The following is an 18726-nucleotide window of genomic DNA, read 5'->3' on the forward strand; positions in this document are numbered from 1 at the left end:
GCCCTGGCCGCGTCCCCTACCCTACGGCGGCCGCCCCGCCTTCCCGAAACAAGCGAGGCCGCGCCTCCATGGCGCCGCCGCGATTGGGCGCCCTGGTCCTGCATGCACTGCACGCAACTGGCCCGCCGAGACGAGACGAGCTACGGCCCCCATTGCGCATTGCGCCGGCGCATTATTGCGGCATTGCCATTGCGACACTGCCCGCCTCCCACCATCACCACCCCTGGTACAACACCTAACGCCCTCGCGTATCGTCCGCCCCCGCCGCGAGCCAAATATCGGCAGGGCTGCCGGGGCCTATTGAAACGGCACGCCAGGGATGCGGGCGGCGAGGCGCTGGTTGCTGCGCGGAGCGAGATGTGCGCGCGTCCGCCCCTGGTCGCCTGCGTCTGCCCGCGGTCCAGGACCAGGGAAACTGAGGGAGCGAGCGAGCGAGCGAGGCGCGAGGCGCGAGGGGCTGCCGAAGACAGACTTGGTCGCAGGACAGGCAAGCAAGCAGAAACGGCACGGCCTACCTAGGTACGCACCGTTTTTCAGCACGGCGCCAGATGCTGGGCCGGCGTGCAGAAGGAACGCAAGCACGCCGTTGAGCGGGAGCGAGCGAGGCGGTGAAGGCGCGTCCCAAGTCGTCGCCGTTGTCGTCGGGATGGCCCGCCTGCATGTGCTGCATATCGTCAGGCGGGCGTGCGTGCGGCGGCGGAGCGAGAGAGACGTCAGCGCGCGTGTCTGTCGTCGTATCGGGCACCAGAGCAGCAGAAGCGGCGTCGGGGAAGCGGCCCCCGCACACACCCCCAGCCGAGCCGCGATTGCGAAAGAGAGAGACCCGTGACAGACGGCTGACGCGCGCGATATGCGCACCACAGCTGCAAGCCACGCGCGCCTCGTCCACTGCATGCACCGGTCAGGAAGCAAGGGGTCCTTCGTCGTCGTGGGTGCGTGTCCGGCCTGTCTGTCTATCTGTCGCGCACCAGCAGCACCAGCAAGCACGTACCCCATCTGCGATGCGATGCGATGCGAGGGCGGCGGCATGGTGGCCCACGCGCGGTCGAAGTCGCGACGCTGCGACGCCGACGGGATATCCTTGCGCTGCGCTGCATGCAGGGCACACCTCCCTACACGAGGACCGCGGCGCCGGGGCAGGAGAGGGTGATCACCTAGCCCGGCGGGGCAATCAGTCCAACGGCCAACCGCCCCTGCCTGCCTGGGCGCCCGCTCGTAGGTAGGTAACTGAGGTTAGGTAGGCCGCGGTTTGCCGGCCTTGGATCTCTTCCCTTCCCGCCATTTATGGGTTACGGTACCCAGGTGACTGACCGGTCGTTGCGCAACTGCATACCTACTCCAACCAGCTAATCGTACACACACGCGCACCTCCACGCCCCGCCATCTCGCATCTCGCACCTGGCACCCGCGCACCCAGCCCCAAGTGCCGAAGTGCGCAAGCAAGCAAGCAAGCAAGCTTACACACACCACACCCACCGTCACAGCCCAGCCCCGCCAGCCCTGCTGGGCACGCTCACGCTCGTGCTCGCGCTTACGCCCGGGGCCCGGGGCTGTCGGCGCGCGTGTGATAACTAGCGGATTTACGTTTTAAACTTTTAGCTTTTTGCTTTTGGCTTTTTGGCTCTTTGCTGCGACGCGGGCTTGTCCTTGTCTGTGGTCCTTGTCGACGGCTGGGTCTGGATCTGCTTGGGAGGTCGAGGTTCTGGTGCTTGTGACCTTGTCGTTTGTGTGTGTTTGTGTGTGTTTGATGCTGCTGGTGTTCGGCTGGGCTGGGCTGGGCTGGGCTGTGCTGTGCTTTTTTGTGGTTGGTTGGCTGGCTGGTTGGTTGATTGGGTGGTGGTTGGTGGGGAGGGAGTGTGAGGCTGTTGTGAAGCTGTTGTGGTTGCGGGTGTGCTGGGCCGGCGGCTCTAAAGATGGTGTAAGTTGTGTTGTGCGGCAGGGCGAGTGGCAGATGTACTGGTACCTGTGTTGGTTGTCTGCTTGACGAAATGCGCGTGTCTTACAGTACCTACCTACCTACCTATCACTGTACAGCTACAGCCAGCGACGACGCCGAAGCCTACTCCTCAATCTCAAGGCACACACAGCCTAAACTCCAGCCACACCAGTGAGCTAAAAAGCAAAGCACCAGCCGCAAAAACCAGCAATCCATACATAGATAGGTAGAAACATGTTTACAGGGTTCTATTACTTCCGTCCCTGTTGCCGTGTGTGTAGCTATTTACGTGCATAGCCCCTTACCAGTACCTTAGTCCCCCACAGCTGTCCCGAAACTGCAAAGACTGAAAAGATCACCGCAACCCGTAGACGCTGCATGCTCGAACGCGCAGGAAGTATCAAAAGCCAGAAAGAGCGAGAGAAGGATATATACCGCCTTGATACAAAGGAAAGGAGGGAAGGGAGGGCTTTGAACCAAGCCCCCTTCCTAGAAGTCCCGGTGGGCTTATGCCGGATAAGCGCCATATTGCTTCTTCGTCTTTGTCGTTGCCGTGCTGCTTTTTGTGGGCGTGCGTCACCGTGATTCTGCACGCTCAGCCAGAGCCGCTCTTCCTGCTCTTCCGGCTGCTAGCATTACTCAGGCTCCGCTCGCGCCCCAGCTCGTCGCTCACCTGGCGCAGCGCATGCTGGCCCACGTCCGTCTTCCCGACCTTCTGCACCAGGAGCGTGTTCTCGTGCTGCAGTTCGCGAATCTGCTCCTTCAGCAGCCGGTTCTCATGCTCCATCATGTCGGCTTTCTCCTTCCACTCGTCGCGCTCGCGCACCAGTCGCGTCTTGTCGTTCTTCTCGGCATCCTTCTGCCGCTTCTGCTCGAGCTTTTGAGCCTCCTTCTCGCGCTTCGCTTGCAGCTTGGCCATTTCCTTCTCGTACTTTTCCTCGGCTTTGCGCTTCTCGCGCTCTTCTTTCTCCGTTAGCTGCTGCGATCGCGATTGTTCCTTCTCCCTGGACTTGCGTAACTTTTCGTCAAGCGCAAGGCGCTTCGCCTCGAGCTTCTGCATCTCCTTTTCGTATCGTGATTGGTTGTTTTGGTTCGATTTAGATGACGTACTAACCAGACTCTCGCTCGAGGGAACCTTGTGGTGAGCAACAGCTGCCGCATTCGCGTTGGCGCCATCAGCGGCAGTGGTGTATTGCTCTGCTGAAGCGAAGCTGTCGATGCTCGAAGTCTCACTTGCACTGTCGGACTGAGGCGAAGGTGTTGTCGACTGTGATGACTGCTGGAGGTAGTGCTGGACCGAGTTCGGCGCGTAGGCAGCAATTCCACTCGCTATCGTAGACATCATTCCAGCGCCTGGATCTTGGCTGGGCTGCTGAGGCTCGTAGGCTTCTGTCAACGAATGATCATCTGAGAGGCTCCTGCCTAGGCCCTTCTCTTCTCCAGGTAGCTTGGTGACCTGGTTCTGCTGTTCCTTGTCCACATCTGGATCTGGAATATCGTCCAGGGCGCATGCCCAGTTAAGGAACTTGACTGTGTCACCGGCAATACTGCCAGGCGTGCCACGGTCCACCAAGAAGCGTGGGATGCCACCACCTGGGTCACTCCGCGTAATCATTATCCATTCAACCGGATTTGTCTCTGGATCGTCGTCGCTAGCTTCCTCTTTGCGTCCTATATCTTCGCCATTTGCTGAACTCGACGGCGTTAGAGGAATTTCGCGGATCATCTCCACGGATTCATAGTGGCCCAGCACGAGCCCATCTCGCGGCGGCGCATCGGGATGCTGACAAGGAATGGAGACGACGATGTAATGCCGTGGCACTCGGTCAGCGGACTTGTGTTCGACCTGAGGGATGGATTTCTTGGTCAAGGCATTGTCCGATGTCAAAAGCAGGGTGATGAATTCGCGTGGTGCTGTGGGGCCGGGGAACTGCGCGGCAAGCTGGAGCACTGTAAGAACTGTCAGTGTTACGTCCAAGTTGCAATATGCTGAAGAGGTTCGAAAGAGTCCTGCTGCTTTGTCATGGGCCACTGACCTTCCATCTTGCCAACTCCCTCTACCACGCTTTCCTCAAGTCTCCTGTCTCCTCCAATACCTCTGATTGCTCCCTCGCCCGGCCCGCCCTGGGTGGCCAGACTCTCGGCAAACTCGCGCTGCATAGCTTTCTTCCACTTTGCAAAACCCATGCCTTCGTGGACGCTCCGACGAGCAAACCATGCTCCGTGCCTATCAGCGCCTGCCATCTTCCACACCGATATGCCCATCTGGTTCTCCTTTGCACCTAGCTTCACCGGCTTCCCCCACGCCTTGTGGAGCTCCTCAAATGAAGGGTCCAAGGGTGGCCCGCGAGCTTCGGCGGCCGTTATTTCAGAGGCATTGTGTGCACCGTTGACGTCCTTGCGGGTTCGTGTCGCGGCTTGGAAATCGGTGCCGCCTGGCGGCTGTGGGACCGAGTTGACAATCAGCTCAGCCTTTCCGAACGTTTCGTGCAAGAAGCCCTCGAGTTGGTCAAGGGGGACGTCTGAGAAGTCCTTCGGTCGTAGGCACTCGAGTGCCTCATGGAGCGGATCCGGCATGGTTGCGGCAGTTGGGAGAGGCAAGACACGGACGGTACAAGAGGGTGAGGAGCCTCCAAGTATGACGATGTAACGTTGCTATTGAAATCTACTCGGAAGAGCCAGCTTCCGTGAGCTCCGGGTGGTGCAAGTCGGTCGTCGAAGAGGATGGAAACGTCAGCTGTCTTCCGGTCCCAATCAAGTTTCCTAAGGTGCAATGCAGCGGCAGTCGGCGGGAAGGGCTGAGAGGTACAATGTCTTGGCCCTGAAGATGCAGGGGCAGTATGACGCTTTTGTAAGCGTCGGATTGTAGTGGTGTCGCACTGCCTGTGCCAGGTTGTCTTTCGTCATGGGTGCCCTAGGCTCGCGGCGGGACGTCACTGCGAGCCAAGCTTTCTCCACAAAGCCCTGCCTGGCCCGCCGCCCACTTGTTTGCCGCGAACACCTTAAACTTCGGCTTGTCGGTTCGTCGATGCCGAGCATGCGCAAATGACGAATTTCCTCCCTCATTAACCTGTTCATCAGGTTTCTTCGATGCTGCTTCACGTCCGGTTGCCCCTTCGCTTTGCGCCAAGGCAAATCAAGCTGAAGAGTGTCACTTGTACTTTGGTATTTTGGCGAACCGCGTCAATTAGCTCCCGTCTCACTTTGCTTGCCCTACTCGTAGAAGTAGGTTCTGTATAGCCGTGTTCGTTTTCGTAAAGCCCTCGTGTACCTAGGAGTATCACACCTTCAACATATGCCCCTGGGTATCCCTGGGAACGGCTTCGCAGCCCCGGGGTCGGATCGACTTGGCAGCTTACTCTCCGGATATGGAGGTACTCGTGTCTGCATGGGGCAATTTTCGGAAGCGCCAAAATCCATCCGGACCCAGGTTACACATGGTCTCCCGTCGGTACATGTACAAATCATTTCACATCACAGTTGGCAGATTCATCGTTATCGCTGTGTTAAGCTGTTCATTGCAGCACTACATCCAAGACTACAGTTTGGCCGTTGGTGCGCGTCCCTTGTCGTGACCCGCGGGCTCGTTCTCGTTCTCGCTCTTATTCCCACCCTTCTTCACCTGGCTGACCTTTTCCTCCACCATTCCTCTCAAGCCTCGTCCCCCTTTCAATTGCTTTTGTTCGTGTGAGCCACCAGATGAGCTCGGTGGTGTTCTCGTCTTTGAGCTCGAACCGCCTTGGTCCGGAGAGGCTCTAGAATTGCTCTCGTTGTTGCTGCCGCGTGAGCCAAGGTCTTGGTCCGTGGGATGCGAGTCGGCTGCTTCAGCTTTAAGAGACACTGGATCTCCGAGTTGTGATGGGTTGCTACCCTTGCCATGTAGCTTCTCGGCCGCGAGTTGGCGAAGCGGCTTCTCGGTCTGATGCTTCGAGGATGATGATTGCGGAGCCATTATGGGTTATAGAAGTGAACTCGTTGGGTTCTAGAAGAAGGTGCTTTATCGGTTGTGAAGGTGAGGTGGGACAGGAGAAGGGATATGTCTACGGCTCGTCTGTGAACCTGGACTAGATCTCGCGACGGCTGTCAACTTATACAGAGGGCATGACGAGGGAATGATGACGTGCTACACATCTAAAGCGTAGCCACACACGTGAAAGGCTAAGGCTGGAATAAGCCGATATTGTATGAGTTACGAGTACAACGGCACACGATACAGGCAGCAAGACAGTATGACAGACGGTGATGAAGGACATGGTAATTATTGACAATTAAGAAACAAGGTCAAAGGTGGTTGTTACATTTGTGAGTGGCACACTAGGAAATAGTCCGACGCATGGTTTATAAGACAATTCTTCGAGGTGTAAAAGCATAGCTTCAATGTTCTTGGCACCCAGTATCGCTGAGCAACAAAACAACTGATGCAAATTGTGAAGTTTTCGAACCGTCAAGCTCACTTACTCTCCCTCACCTTGCCCTCCGGGTCTCCATAGGTAGAAAGCCCGAAAACGGACTAGCGCCCGGCTGATAGCGCGTTAGTTTCGCATACCCGCGGCACGCGTCTCCCTCTTCTCTACCTACACCTACTTTTCGGGCCTTCGGTAACACCACCAACCTTCGCCAAAGCTTAACCACCGACTTCCAGTGAGAATTGGGCCTGAGGCATCTATCCGGGATCTGCGCTTGTGCTACTATTCCTCTGCGTCCCGAGCGGAAGCATAACCACCTCCCACTTCTTACGTCACTGTGCGATTGGTTTCCGCCACAAGCTTCACTTGCACTTTGAAGTATTTTTTTGCATGGCTCGGATGGATCCTAAGGACCTTGACAAACAGCGCACTTGAAAGATCAAGTCGACAAAAATGGAGAACCGGACTGCCATTACGGCTGCAGAATACGCTGAATTGCGCGACCGCGCGAAGAGCGTCAAGCCAAACGATTTTCTGAAGCCAACCAGATTCTGGGTCGCCGTTTTGATCCACGGCAAGGATGCAACGACGGTGTCAGAACAGGCAGATTTCCTATGGATCAAGGCTAATGGCGTAAGTCCTGATTGCAAAGAACCAACTCGATTTTGCCATACTGACATCGCACCAGAAAACGAAGGTGAAAGCCGTGTACGCGGAATATGTCAAGAGACACTCAATCGACGTGGAACTTTACCTCGGACCAGACCAAGTGCAAGAAGACTCGAAGCTGATGGACCTAAACAAATTGTAAGTATCTATCTATCGATCACTTGGCGTTAGTCGCACGTATACTTACCATTTAAAGTGACGACAACACCACTATTTTCATTTCGGCGCCGAAGTCACCTTCTAGTTCAGCCCCGGAATCTGCTTCCTCTGCCACTGCTGCCGCTGCTGCTGAAAAGTCCGTGTTGAATCCAACCGGAACGGCCGATACTCAGTCCTTAGCATCTGCGCCCAAGCAGCTGCCTCAACCCCTCAATCAGTCCGTGACGCCTACGCCAATCCAACACCACCAGCCTCCTGCATCCCTCAGTCCGTCTGTAGCATCTGCATCTGTAGCATCTACGCCGGTCCAACCCAGACAGCCGCTTCCATCAGTCGTTCATTCCATCGAATCCGCATCCATCCCACCGAGGCAGCCATTACAGCCCGCCACCTCTAGCACCACAACACCTAATGTGCATCCTTACAATTTCCATCACCTGCCTATATCGCCCCGTGGGATCACCTCCCCAATGCCGCGGGCTTCACCGGTGCAGCCGACACGCGAGCTCCCCAGGCCTGCGCCGCTTCAAACATCGCGCCCCTTGCCACCACACTCTCCATATGGGGTATCTTCGCCCAGCACCTACAGGCCGTCTGCACAGGCGCCATCCATGTCCCCTAGACCTACGTACCCGAACCATCCTGGATCTCCCTCTGGGTATCCGACGGCATATGGAGCTCCAATGATGTATCAAGGGCCATACAACAATGATCCTCGAATCATGCAAGGGTACGAATATGGGATGCATAGACAACATCCATGGATGAACTCACCCTCGCATATCGAGAATAGAGCTGTTCCCGCCCCTACGCCGTATTCGTCTTTCCAGCCTACTCCTCCGACAGGTCGCCCTTTGCATAGCCCTCGTACACTAGGCTCCTCTGCAACCCTGGTTGGGAGCCCGTCTACAAGCACGTTCGTAAATACAGCGAGAATGATGCATGAGACTCCGGGGCGCAACCTGTTACCAGGTTCAAATACTGTGGACGCGGATACAAAAAGCTTGCTATCACAACCCGGGATTTCTCATTCTCCTGCAGACATCAATGGTACTGCTTTGAGAGAAAGCAGTAGGGCATCGACGACACTTTCCAACGAACCAAATGCCAAACCTTCCAACCCCTATCTTCAAAAGTTGCTCTCGGAGACATCGCCTGAGAAACTTGAGGAAGGGGTTGAAAAAGCACTTGACATCATGAAAGACGTTCGAAAGCCCTTGGATGAACGTAAAGATAATGCCGATGCCAAGCAGTGGCTGGAAAGTCTGGAAATTTTGAGCAAACAATTCACGCGTAATCGGACTGTCATAGGTGTAGTCGGAAACACAGGTGCGGGCAAGAGCAGCGTAATCAATGCGTTGCTGGATGAAGAGCGTTTGGTGCCGACCAACTGCATGCGTGCTTGCACTGCTGTTGTTACTGAACTCTCCTGGAACGACAGCGACAGGACCAAGTACCGCTCTGACATCGAGTTCATCAAACCGGAAGATTGGCGGAAGGAGCTCGATATTCTTTTCAAGGACTTACTAGACCAGTCTGGCAACGTGTCGAAAGACTGCTCGAATCCCGACACCGATGCAGGCATAGCTTGGGCGAAAATCAAATCTGTCTACCCGCAGAAGACCAAAGAGATGCTTGCCGAAGGCGGCCCCGACATGCTCCTTCGCGACGCCGAGGTCAAAAAGGTACTGGGGACTACGAAGCACATCAACGAGGATGATTCCAAACAATTCTACAAGCGCCTTCAGTTTTTTGTTGACAGCCAAGAAAAAGTGACCGGACCAGACGGTAGACGGAAGGAGAAGATCCGTATGGAGTATTGGCCATTGATTAAAGTGGTCAAGATTTACACCAGGGCGGAGGCTTTATCGACAGGCGCTGTGATGGTCGATCTTCCTGGTGTTCAAGATTCCAATGCTGCCCGCGCAGCAGTCGCGGCTGGATACATGAAGCAATGTACGGGCCTGTGGATTTTGGCCCCTATTACGCGCGCCGTCGACGACAAAGCTGCCAAGACTTTGTTGGGTGACACTTTTAAACGTCAACTCAAACTCGATGGAACATATGGTAATGTTACTTTCATCTGCTCTAAAACTGATGAAATCTCTCTCCAAGAAGCTGTCGCTGGTCTCGGGCTTGGCGATGAGATGGAACAGTCATGGGCAGAGCTGGATAGCATGGCAGCCCAACTCAAAGACCTCGAGGGTAAGCTGGATGAAGCCAAGACATCAAAAGATGTGTACAAGGAAGTCGTCGACGAGTGCGATGACGAAATTGAGGCTTGGGAAGATCTTGAAGAAAAGGTGGAAGAAGGCAAAACTGTCTTCGCCCCTAACCCTAACTTTAAGCAGTCCAAAAAGAGAAAACGGGACTCTCCGGCGAAGAAGCCCCGAAAGAAGAAGCGCCGCGTGGGCGATACTGACGATGACCCAATTGAGGTTGAGGATGAGTGTACTGACGAGTCTGACCATGATTCTTCTGACAAGTCCTTCAAGGATGGCGATAGCGATTCCGGTGAGCAAGAAGAACAGCGCCAGCCTTTGACAGAGGAAGATGTTGCCTCAAAACTTCGGGAACTCAAGTCCAGGAAAAAAGAAGCCAGACGATCGAGAGTTGACATTGATCAGAAGATATCAGAGATTCAAGATGAGCAGAAAGATTTACGCAAAAAACACTCTAAGCTCAGGGCCGAAATCAGTGCCAAATGTATTTCGGGGAGGAACAACTACTCAAGGCATTCCATCCAACATGATTTTGCCGCCGGTATCAAGGAACTCGACCAAGAAAACGCTCAGGACGAAGATGAGGAAAACTTCGATCCAGACACAGATATCCGTGACTACGCAGAAGTAGCTCGTTCGCTCCCAGTCTTCTGCGTGTCTAGTAGGGCATACCAGAAGCTTTGCGGTAGACTTAAGAGAGACGACCCTGTCCATGGCTTCAATGATATTTCCGAAACCGAGATGCCACAGCTCCAGGCACACTGCAAAAAGCTCACGGAGGCAGGAAGATCGGCCGCGAGTCGCAGGTTCCTGAACAATTTGAGCCAGACACTGACTTCATTGAGCCTATGGGCATCGAAGGAGGGACGCGGCGCTCCGATGACGGCCGGACAGCATCGAAAAGAAGTTGCTTTCCTTGAATTTAAGCTCGCCGAGCTAGAGCGTGGTCTCAACGAAGCCGTGGACAAATGCCTTTCTGAGATGATTAGCACACTCACGACCAACATCTACCAGAAGTGGGATAATGGCATACGGAAGGCCATCGATGACGCATTGCCAACTGCAGACGGATGGGGTGCTCACAGGTCTATTGGTGGCCTTCTTTGGCCTACCTACAAAGCCATAGTGAGGAGAGACGGTGCCTGGACCGGCCGAGCCGGCCCACGCGATTTCAACGAGGAACTCATGGCCCCGGTTATCAAAAGCATCGCTTCGAACTGGGAGAAATGTTTCCAGCGCCAACTGCCCGTACAGGTGGCTAGTTTCACTGACAAGGTCACCAAGTTACTCAAGAACTTCCATAAAGATGTGCAGCGTCGGGCCCATGACAACGGTGTTAGCATTGCGCGCCTGAGTGGCCTCAGTCAACAGCTCCAGAACTATGAGCCTTTCCTGAAAGAGCAGATCAAGGTCATAACCGATCAAATGAATGACATACAGCGGGAGGCCAACAGAGAGTTTACGCCAGCCATTGCAGCTGCCATGCGGCATGCATACTCACTTTGTGCGAACGAGTCCGGCACAGGATCCTACGTCAGGATGAAGAGTCACATGCACACACAGGTGGATAGGGAGCGGCGCACGATGTTCCAGGTCGCCTGCAACACCGTCAAGGCACAGCTTACTCTAATGTGTGACAAGGTTAAAAGCGAGCTAGCTATCCGCGCCAAAGGCGTCTACCAGACCGCACGTCGCGACTATGCCACTCTTCTCGGTAATTTGGGATCCGTCGATAAAGTCGAACCACCTGAGGATCATGAGCTCAAGAGCAAGGTTCACGAAGTTGTGGAAGGAGCAGAGGAAGTGTTCCGCCGCCTCGTCGAGGGTGAGGATAACGAAGAGGCTGCAGAAAAGGGCGAGGAAGAGGGCGAGAACGAGGACGAGAAAGAGGACGAGAAAGACAAGCAGAACCAAGACGAGGAAGAGCACAGTGAGCGTCTTCACCAGGAGACTGAAGCAGGTCCTGATGCTATGGACGTGAGCAAGTCGTTGGATACGAGTGAGGCGCCTGATACGACAGTGGGTGCCGTGGCTCAAGATCGCGCGCCGCTTCTGGGTGACCTTGTCGCGTATCTAGACGACAACAAGGAAAACATTTCTGAGACAACAGACAAAACCGGCTCATTGAAGCAAGAGGACGTGGAAAATGAAGATACCGCTTTCAACACTATCTAGAATACGATACCCCGACCGAAACTCTCCATTCGTCTTCACTACAGGCAGTTCACTCACGCGCAATAACGGCCTATTCACTAGTCTTTCCAACGTCCGGATTCAAGTGACGTCACCTTCGAAATGGCCTCAAGAACTCGACCATCTACCTACTTACTTTAACTCACTCATGTTTTAAGTCAAGCATCTCGGTCCAGACACCTCTTACGCACCCGCTTGGCACTACACGGGCTGCCAAGCAATTTGCAACCCACAGCACAGCTTGACGCACTCTACGCTGTCTCCTCCACTCAATGCTATTATAGACAACGGCTCACTGTCCATGCCATGCATGATACACGCTCTTGCTCTCCTGTCGTCACAGCTGCTCTTTCTCTTTTCTGTCATCCACCACCAAACGGAGTTTTTCTGGGCCGGGGACGGCGCTTCACTTCAAAACTACCTCGTTGTGCTGGATGTTAGGGACGCAAGGACACGGAAGGCGCGTCCAAGGCACTCTATCTACGTCTCACACGCCATGGCTGCACATGAACATGCTTAGGGGAGATGGAAGGCGAGGAAAAAAGGGACATAGTCATGTTGCGTAGCTTGCGGTGGGAGTTTGCTTTTGCGTGGTGAAATGGGGGTGCTTCTTTACTTTCCTTTTCTGTTTTGATTTTTGCCTCTTGCTTTTGGCTTCACACTCCTGGCAGTTCTAGATTTTCCCGTGGCTTCTAGCTTCTGGATTCTGGATTCTGGCTTCTGGTTTCTGGCTTCTGATTTCTGGCTTTTGGCTTCTGGCGTTGGTTGGTGGTGGAGCTATGGTCGGGTGGAGTATTGTTTTTTATCAATTTGCTTTAGCTAAATGCATGCGTGCTTACAGTTCTGCGGTGCGGAGTATGGCTCTGGGTGTGTGAGTGCCTGCCTGGCTGCCTGCTATTCGTGATATGAGCTCGAGTGCGATGCCCACTCATGCTTAGATACTACTCTGTGGGATTCGGACAGGCCGAAACGATCTTTACCCTGCTATAACGCTTTAGAAGGGTCAAAGTTATTTCCACCAGGCTGTAGAGGCCCTGTTCAAATGGGCCTAGAATAATCTTTATCCGGCTCGGCTGTATGGAGTGATGTTTTAATTCAGTAGCTCTTATAATCTTTTTTCTAAGGAGATTTCGGCCGTAGCTTGAGAAGCAGAGCAGACTAACGATCCATGCGTAAGAGACTCCAGTCGTGGGGACTGTTCCACTCCAAGTGAGCGCAGAGAAGTAAGTATTGCATGCACAAAACCCATGCGCGCAGTTAGCTTCGCGACACCCAATCCCATGCGCACAGAGAAAGTAAATCCGGGCTAAGAAAAGGCGCCTTCAGGTCTCCCACAGCCCATCCCTTAACTTAACCGCCCAGCGACCCTCCCTTCCCACCACTCCCACCAACCAGCTTCCACGCCTCCTCCTCACCTTTCTTCAAGCCCTCGCCCACCTTCGCCGCCGCGGCCCTCATGCTCCCCCACAAGCCGCCCTCCTCCTGCTGCTGCTGGGCCGCCGCTTCCATCCGCGCACGCTGCTCCGCCGTCCCATCCGCCGCATACGGATTCTGCACGTAGCCAGGCGGGTGCTCCAAGCTCCGACGCTGCTCGCGCGTGGCAGTCGCACCCGTTTCTGCCGGCGAGGGCGCCGCACCGCCAGGTGCCGGGCCCAAGTTTATGGTCGTTGGGCCGGCAGGGTACGCGGCGGCCGATGCGGTTGTGGACGACGTGGGCGCAGCGTTGGCCTGGGGTGCCGGGATCGAAAACTGTGGCGGTGGGTGCGCAGCGTGCGTCGGTGCTGGCGCCGTGGCGGTTGCGGTGGCGATGCTGGGCGCTTGGCCGGGCTGGGGCGCGGGCGGAACCCCTGCTGAGGTGGCTGTGGCGGTGGTGGTGCTCGGTGGAGGTGGGATGGGGACGGCGCCGGGTTGCGGCGCTGCAGGCTGTGATCCCACGCCTTGCGTCGTCGTTGCGGGCACGGAGGCGGGGACGATACGTGTGGGTGGTGGGTGCTGCTGTCCTTGTTGATCATTGAGGTTGGAGTCGGTTTGTGGGGTGACGCCGTCGGCGGTGGCGGCCGCGGTGTTGGGATTTATGGGGGCGTTGGAGTAGATTGGAATGGGCGGCATGGCGAAAAGTGTGTGATGATGAATGTTTAGGGCCAAGAGAAGCAGGGAAGAGTATGTAGATATAGGATGGGTGGTTGTGATGAGAAAGGTAGGTGTGTGGGTGGTCGTCCTTGCATATGCGGAAAGTGAGCTTATTTCCTCTTTCAGCGATGACGCTTATCACGTGCCTCTGTCGTCAGCCGCGTAATCAGATTCGTTGGCTGACCGGCTAGGAAAATTCTGGAATGCAAGCTGTCCACCCGGCATCCAGGGGCTGCACATGGCATGGGCTTGTACATCACGGCATTTGACAGCAAACAAAGGCCTCAGCTTTTTGTCCTATCAACAGACGCAATGAGCAGAATCAAAAGCAAGTCATGTCGAATGGAACCGCAGTGTACAACGAAAAAGATTTGACCGGCAGTAAAGTACAAGATGCATTGAAGCAGGGATATCAGAAGCCGATCCCAGCTTTGTGCTTTCGTAACCAGAACAATCTCGAGTGTGATCTTGCTCTATCTTCCACCATTCCACTTCATCCTCATCCACTGATCGTCCCCTCCCCTTTTGTTGGTATTCTCGATATCCTTGATTTAAGGATATGGCGTTTAACCCGAACCGCCCTTGAAGGCCTTGCCGAAGAGCAGGAGCTGGACCTGGTCGTAGATGGACAGGACACCAGCACCGGCAACACCACGGAGAATGTTGGCACCGGCACCCTTGAAGAGGGACGAGACACCCTCCTTGGCGATGATCTGGCGGGCAGCATCGGCGGAGGACTTGTACTTGACGGCCTGTTCATTTGTTAGTTTTAAGTCCATGGTAGAGTAAGAATACAGTTGATACATACCTCACCGGAGGTCATCATCATACGACGACGGATGGTGTCAAGAGGGTAGGAAGCGATACCGGCACCAGTGGTGACAGTCCAGCCGAGCAGGAAGGAAGCAAGGAAGTTACCCTCAAGAGGACCGACAAGGATGACGGGCTTGATGGAGTCGTACATGCCGAAGTACAGACCGCGGTAGACGACGATACCAAGGACGGAGGGACCGAAACCACGGTAGAGACCGGCAATACCATCAGAGGCGAGAGTCTTCTTGTAGACATCGACGAGACCGTTGAACTGGCGCTCACCAGTGCCCTTGGCGGACTTGGCGTCGTTGGCGAGACGGGTACGGGCGTAGTCGAGGGAGTAGACGAAGAGGAGGGAAGTGGCACCGGCAGCACCACCGGAGGCAAGGTTACCCATCATCCACTTGGCGTAACCATCACGCTCCTTCTTGAAGGCGAACATGGACTTGTAGGTGTCACGGAAGGCGAAGTTGAGCGCCTGGGTGGGGAAGTAACGAATGACGTTGGCGGTGTTACCACGCCAGAGAGAGACGACACCCTCAGCAGCAGTGGTACGACGGAAGCAGTCCATGATACCACTGTACTTGCGGTCGAGACGACCGGCGCGAAGCATCTCATCCTGTGGTCATTGTCAGCATGTGTTAGGATGTACTGGCGCGAGGCTCTCGCAGTGCGTAGAGGGGTAACAATAGCCCACGTCCAACACGATAGGGGTAAGACATACCTGGTTCTGGATGAGGAGCTTGACACGCTCGATGGGAGCGGCGGCGGTCTTCGAGACGGCGGCAGAAATACCACCCACTGTTGATAGCAGTCAGCATCTTGTATCGGGTCGCAGTCGTCGCAAGCCAATGTTGGGATCCATCACCGATGCCAATGGCATCAAATGATGGTCGCATGATGGCGCTATAGGTTGGTTGGTCGGTACGTACTCAAGAAGTCGACCACGAAGCCCTGCATTTCATTGTTAGCCAACTGTGTTCCGGTATCATCTCCGCAAGAATTTTTAGACAGGTTGTCAACAGCCGGCCATCGGAACCATCGGCGGGTGAGCGCTGCGATGAGCTCCGGATGGCTCGGCGATGATCAACCATGTCGACCAAGACGCGGGTCGATGCGAGGGAGGTGGAAGCTTACGGGCATGCCCAGCACGCTCTGTTATCTCATCGTTAGCCGGATTGCGCTTTGTGGTAGTGAGGCATGAGGAGAGCTTACCTTCTTGCTCTGAACAACTTCACCGTCCTTGCCCATTGTGCCGGTGACTTCAAGAAATCAGCGGTAAAGGATGAGGGGAGAGTATGGTTTGATGGAGTCGGATCGAGGGTGTGAGGGTTTTTGTAAGAGAAAAAGGGTGGCCGGCGCTCGGGGCAATTTTCCCGCGCTAGGAAGAAGCTACCTCCGGCCCCCGGAGTTTCTCGGGAAGCCTTCGCTGCACAAGAGAATCTTTTCCGTTGGACCATTGGCCATTGCTATTCGCCGGCGGGGCCTTTGCCGTCTGTTACAGGCGCCCCGTATCGCACTGTCATCTCTGTGTTTCACCTCGCCGCCTCCTCAGCTTCCCAAACCGCCCTCAGGCTCTGAGATAAGCTAGCGCCGCATACGTCCCCATACTTCTTCTTTCCCACGCTCATCTTCTGCTCGGCCCTTGACACTGTCCTCTCGCCCTCAGAGGCCGTTTGGTTCTGCTGCTGCCGATTGCTATCGCCCTGGTGGAGCAGCGCCACGTCGTGGGTGGAGAGCCCAAGGTGCCTGAGCCGACGCTGCTTCCCGACTGCCATTGGCCGCGGAATTCGCAGCCACAGGGGGGAAAAACTAGACAGCCGCAGTCTTTGGAAACGCCACGACGAAAAGACGTCATTGGTGCTCGAGCACGCTTCGAGACTCTCTTCGCGCGGTAAAATCCTGGAGATCCAGTTTTAGTCACGTGCTGGCGCTCAGGTTCCGTCAGGGCTGTCCACCACGGTCCAGGTCGCTAGACGGCGATCTGGGGTTGAAACTAGGCCACTGCCGAATATCAGGAGATGGTGCTTCCCCAGCCTGGGGTTAAGGTTTGCTCGCGAATCTCATCTCGCAGGTCAGTCGTACGACATGGTCCTACCCAATTTATAGATTTCCAAGTCCACCTTGTTTGTATGCACGTGCCTCAAGGCCAAATTTGTTCATTCTTCTCCTGCCGCCGACCATACGGTATTCATGATGCTACAAGGAAAGGATAGTGGTGTGATAAGTTTCGACGTAAGCAAAATATTTCCGTGTCGTACACCTTTGCTTCACTGTATCAACCACCATTTCTACGCTCATCCTACTGTACAATTTGAACGGCTTCGGTGACAGACGTATTCTCGCTGTTAATTCTCGGGTACCATGCTTTACACGGGATCTTTCTCACCGGACCGGCTCTTTTCCTTGGACAATGTCGGCCAGTAGCACCATATTCCCCATGCTAGGCAAGTCATGGAAGTCACTGGTATCGTGACCACCCAGTACAGCCAAAAATCGTCAGACATTATCAGTCGGGACTGTGCTGTGTTCGATAGGGCGAAAAAGTTCATACCGAAGAGCGACTGTGAAGAGTGTGAGCCAAGCACTGATTCGCAACATCCCGACATTAGCGCCTACCGAGACAAAGGTTCCGGGAAGGAAAATTGCCGAGACCACTGCGATGATCCGCATGGCCGAACTATCGCTCTTTGCATCTTCCGCAAGTGCAACAGCACTCTGACTGTCTCGCTGAGATACGAGATTGAAAGCCTGGTCTTATCAGCTCGGTGCTCTACCCACTAAGCTGCCACTTACAAGGCTGATTTCGTTCTTCAGTCTCTCTTCAATGGTCTTGGAGCGTGCACGGATGGCACGAAGCTTCTTCAACACCAATCCGAGCTTCACGTGCGTTTTCTTGAAAACCATTGCCTTACCGTGATCCACACCTGTAGGCATACAACAGTCTCGTTGGAGATGACTGTGCTGCTCGATCATACTCTCCAAACTGTCTACTGCCACATCCAAGGTTTCGTTCGAATGGATTGCGTGCCTTTCAATATCGTGGAGGGAATGAAAGTCGCTTTCGACGTATTGCGGTGTGAGCCGCTCCTGTTTGTGTCAACATCCCGGAGACGTACCCACTGAGACATAAAAGAGGTGCGGAGCACTCACCAGTTCAACATGCCGAACCACATTTCGGAGAGCCTGCACCGACGCATCGTACTCCTTTGCAATCTCATACGCCATTACTACGTACCAGGTGAAAGGATCAGTTTTGTTTTTATCCCAAGCGCGTGCCAGTGTCTTCAACTGATTTTGCATCTTCTCAGGTGCGTTCACGCAGATGACAAGATTGACTCCTTCCGAGAGGCTCCAATAGATTGAAGCGCTGAACTGGAGCCATAAATAGGGATGTTTCCTTGAACCAGCAGTCCCGCAGATATGCTTGACTTTGAAGCAGGCGCCTGAAATATGCCCAGTGAGTTCATCGTCCTTCTGGTCATCGTACGTGGAGCAACAGCCAAAGAAACCATTGGAATCGAAGTTGGTGAACTGTGGATATTTTGTCTCCGACAAGATGTACATCGAGTCATCTATAGTAAGTGTTTCGTTGTCTTTCGTGCGGTTCGTAAAGCTTATTAAATTAGTGTATGACCGTAAGATATGCTACTCATGTTGCGCGAATTGATAATCACAGAAATGAAAAACAGAGTGAGAAAACAGGTGCTAGTACATATTGTTGAGTTGTCCAATTTTGCGCGAAAGAGTATAAATTGGCTTACATCAAACGGGGCTTTTTCTCCGTTGGTGCCTCAAGCTCTTTCCGGAGGGTACTTCTCGTTGAACTGATCGAAGCATCATCTAGTGAGATCAGTATTTACCGTGCCCGGTAATATTGGGAAAGGGAATTCCATATTTACTTGAACTAACTACATCGACACCGATCTTTCCAAGCTGATTTGCCATGTCGTCGGATAATATCATCACCTATTACTTGGATATGGAAGCAAAGTGACGCTTTAAAGATCATTTGGGGTTTGTGGGAGTTCCGTCTTCAATATCGCTACTTCCTAGGCTGAGTATGCGGCGAGCTTGTTGAGTTCAGCAGAGCGTAGGCTGTCGGCAAGGCTGACGAGGAGCATGAGTGACTCAGACTGTGGCACAAACATCTCATCCCTGGCATCAATCATTCGCCAAAATCACTGCCTCGGTTACT

The 18726-nt window shown here is 54.4% G+C and overlaps 7 protein-coding genes across 7 annotated transcripts; 1 reads left to right on the plus strand and 6 right to left on the minus strand.

Annotated features, from left to right (window-relative positions):
* Positions 1 to 200: 200 nt before the first annotated feature.
* Positions 201 to 1388, minus strand: K452DRAFT_63161 (uncharacterized protein). The gene has a single exon (XM_033546936.1). It carries the CDS (start codon positions 1027 to 1029, stop codon positions 298 to 300), a length of 732 nt encoding a protein of 243 aa, XP_033395341.1. The 5' UTR covers positions 1030 to 1388; the 3' UTR covers positions 201 to 297.
* Positions 1389 to 2531: 1143 nt separating this feature from the next.
* K452DRAFT_275070 (uncharacterized protein) lies at positions 2532 to 4799 on the minus strand (the record flags this gene model as incomplete). The annotated part of the gene is made up of 3 exons (XM_033539218.1): positions 3973 to 4799; positions 3637 to 3886; positions 2532 to 3588 (listed from the first exon to the last, which is right to left on the minus strand). The coding sequence occupies exons 1-3, from the start codon at positions 4511 to 4513 to the stop codon at positions 2532 to 2534; spliced, it is 1848 nt and encodes a 615-aa protein (XP_033395342.1). The 5' UTR covers positions 4514 to 4799.
* A 675-nt stretch (positions 4800 to 5474) lies between these two features.
* Positions 5475 to 5888, minus strand: K452DRAFT_320270 (uncharacterized protein; the record flags this gene model as incomplete). The annotated part of the gene is made up of 1 exon (XM_033544305.1): positions 5475 to 5888. The coding sequence occupies one exon, from the start codon at positions 5886 to 5888 to the stop codon at positions 5475 to 5477; it is 414 nt and encodes a 137-aa protein (XP_033395343.1).
* Positions 5889 to 6795: 907 nt separating this feature from the next.
* On the plus strand, positions 6796 to 11567 carry K452DRAFT_300175 (uncharacterized protein; the record flags this gene model as incomplete). The annotated part of the gene is made up of 4 exons (XM_033542301.1): positions 6796 to 6975; positions 7031 to 7149; positions 7208 to 7437; positions 8212 to 11567. 4 exons carry the CDS (start codon positions 6796 to 6798, stop codon positions 11565 to 11567), a joined length of 3885 nt encoding a protein of 1294 aa, XP_033395344.1.
* Positions 11568 to 12654: 1087 nt separating this feature from the next.
* On the minus strand, positions 12655 to 13905 carry K452DRAFT_289632 (uncharacterized protein). Its single transcript, XM_033540863.1, has one exon. It carries the CDS (start codon positions 13692 to 13694, stop codon positions 12936 to 12938), a length of 759 nt encoding a protein of 252 aa, XP_033395345.1. The 5' UTR covers positions 13695 to 13905; the 3' UTR covers positions 12655 to 12935.
* A 376-nt stretch (positions 13906 to 14281) lies between these two features.
* K452DRAFT_231998 (uncharacterized protein) lies at positions 14282 to 15488 on the minus strand (the record flags this gene model as incomplete). The annotated part of the gene is made up of 4 exons (XM_033537202.1): positions 14282 to 14467; positions 14524 to 15147; positions 15253 to 15329; positions 15461 to 15488. 4 exons carry the CDS (start codon positions 15486 to 15488, stop codon positions 14282 to 14284), a joined length of 915 nt encoding a protein of 304 aa, XP_033395346.1.
* A 1332-nt stretch (positions 15489 to 16820) lies between these two features.
* Positions 16821 to 18154, minus strand: K452DRAFT_63428 (uncharacterized protein). The gene is made up of 4 exons (XM_033546938.1): positions 17682 to 18154; positions 17325 to 17618; positions 17148 to 17279; positions 16821 to 17092 (listed from the first exon to the last, which is right to left on the minus strand). The coding sequence occupies exons 1-4, from the start codon at positions 18093 to 18095 to the stop codon at positions 16898 to 16900; spliced, it is 1035 nt and encodes a 344-aa protein (XP_033395347.1). The 5' UTR covers positions 18096 to 18154; the 3' UTR covers positions 16821 to 16897.
* Positions 18155 to 18726: the final 572 nt, after the last annotated feature.

This window comes from Aplosporella prunicola (genome assembly GCF_010093885.1).
Source record: "Aplosporella prunicola CBS 121167 unplaced genomic scaffold K452scaffold_19, whole genome shotgun sequence".
NCBI classification, from domain to species: Eukaryota; Fungi; Ascomycota; class Dothideomycetes; order Botryosphaeriales; family Aplosporellaceae; genus Aplosporella; species Aplosporella prunicola.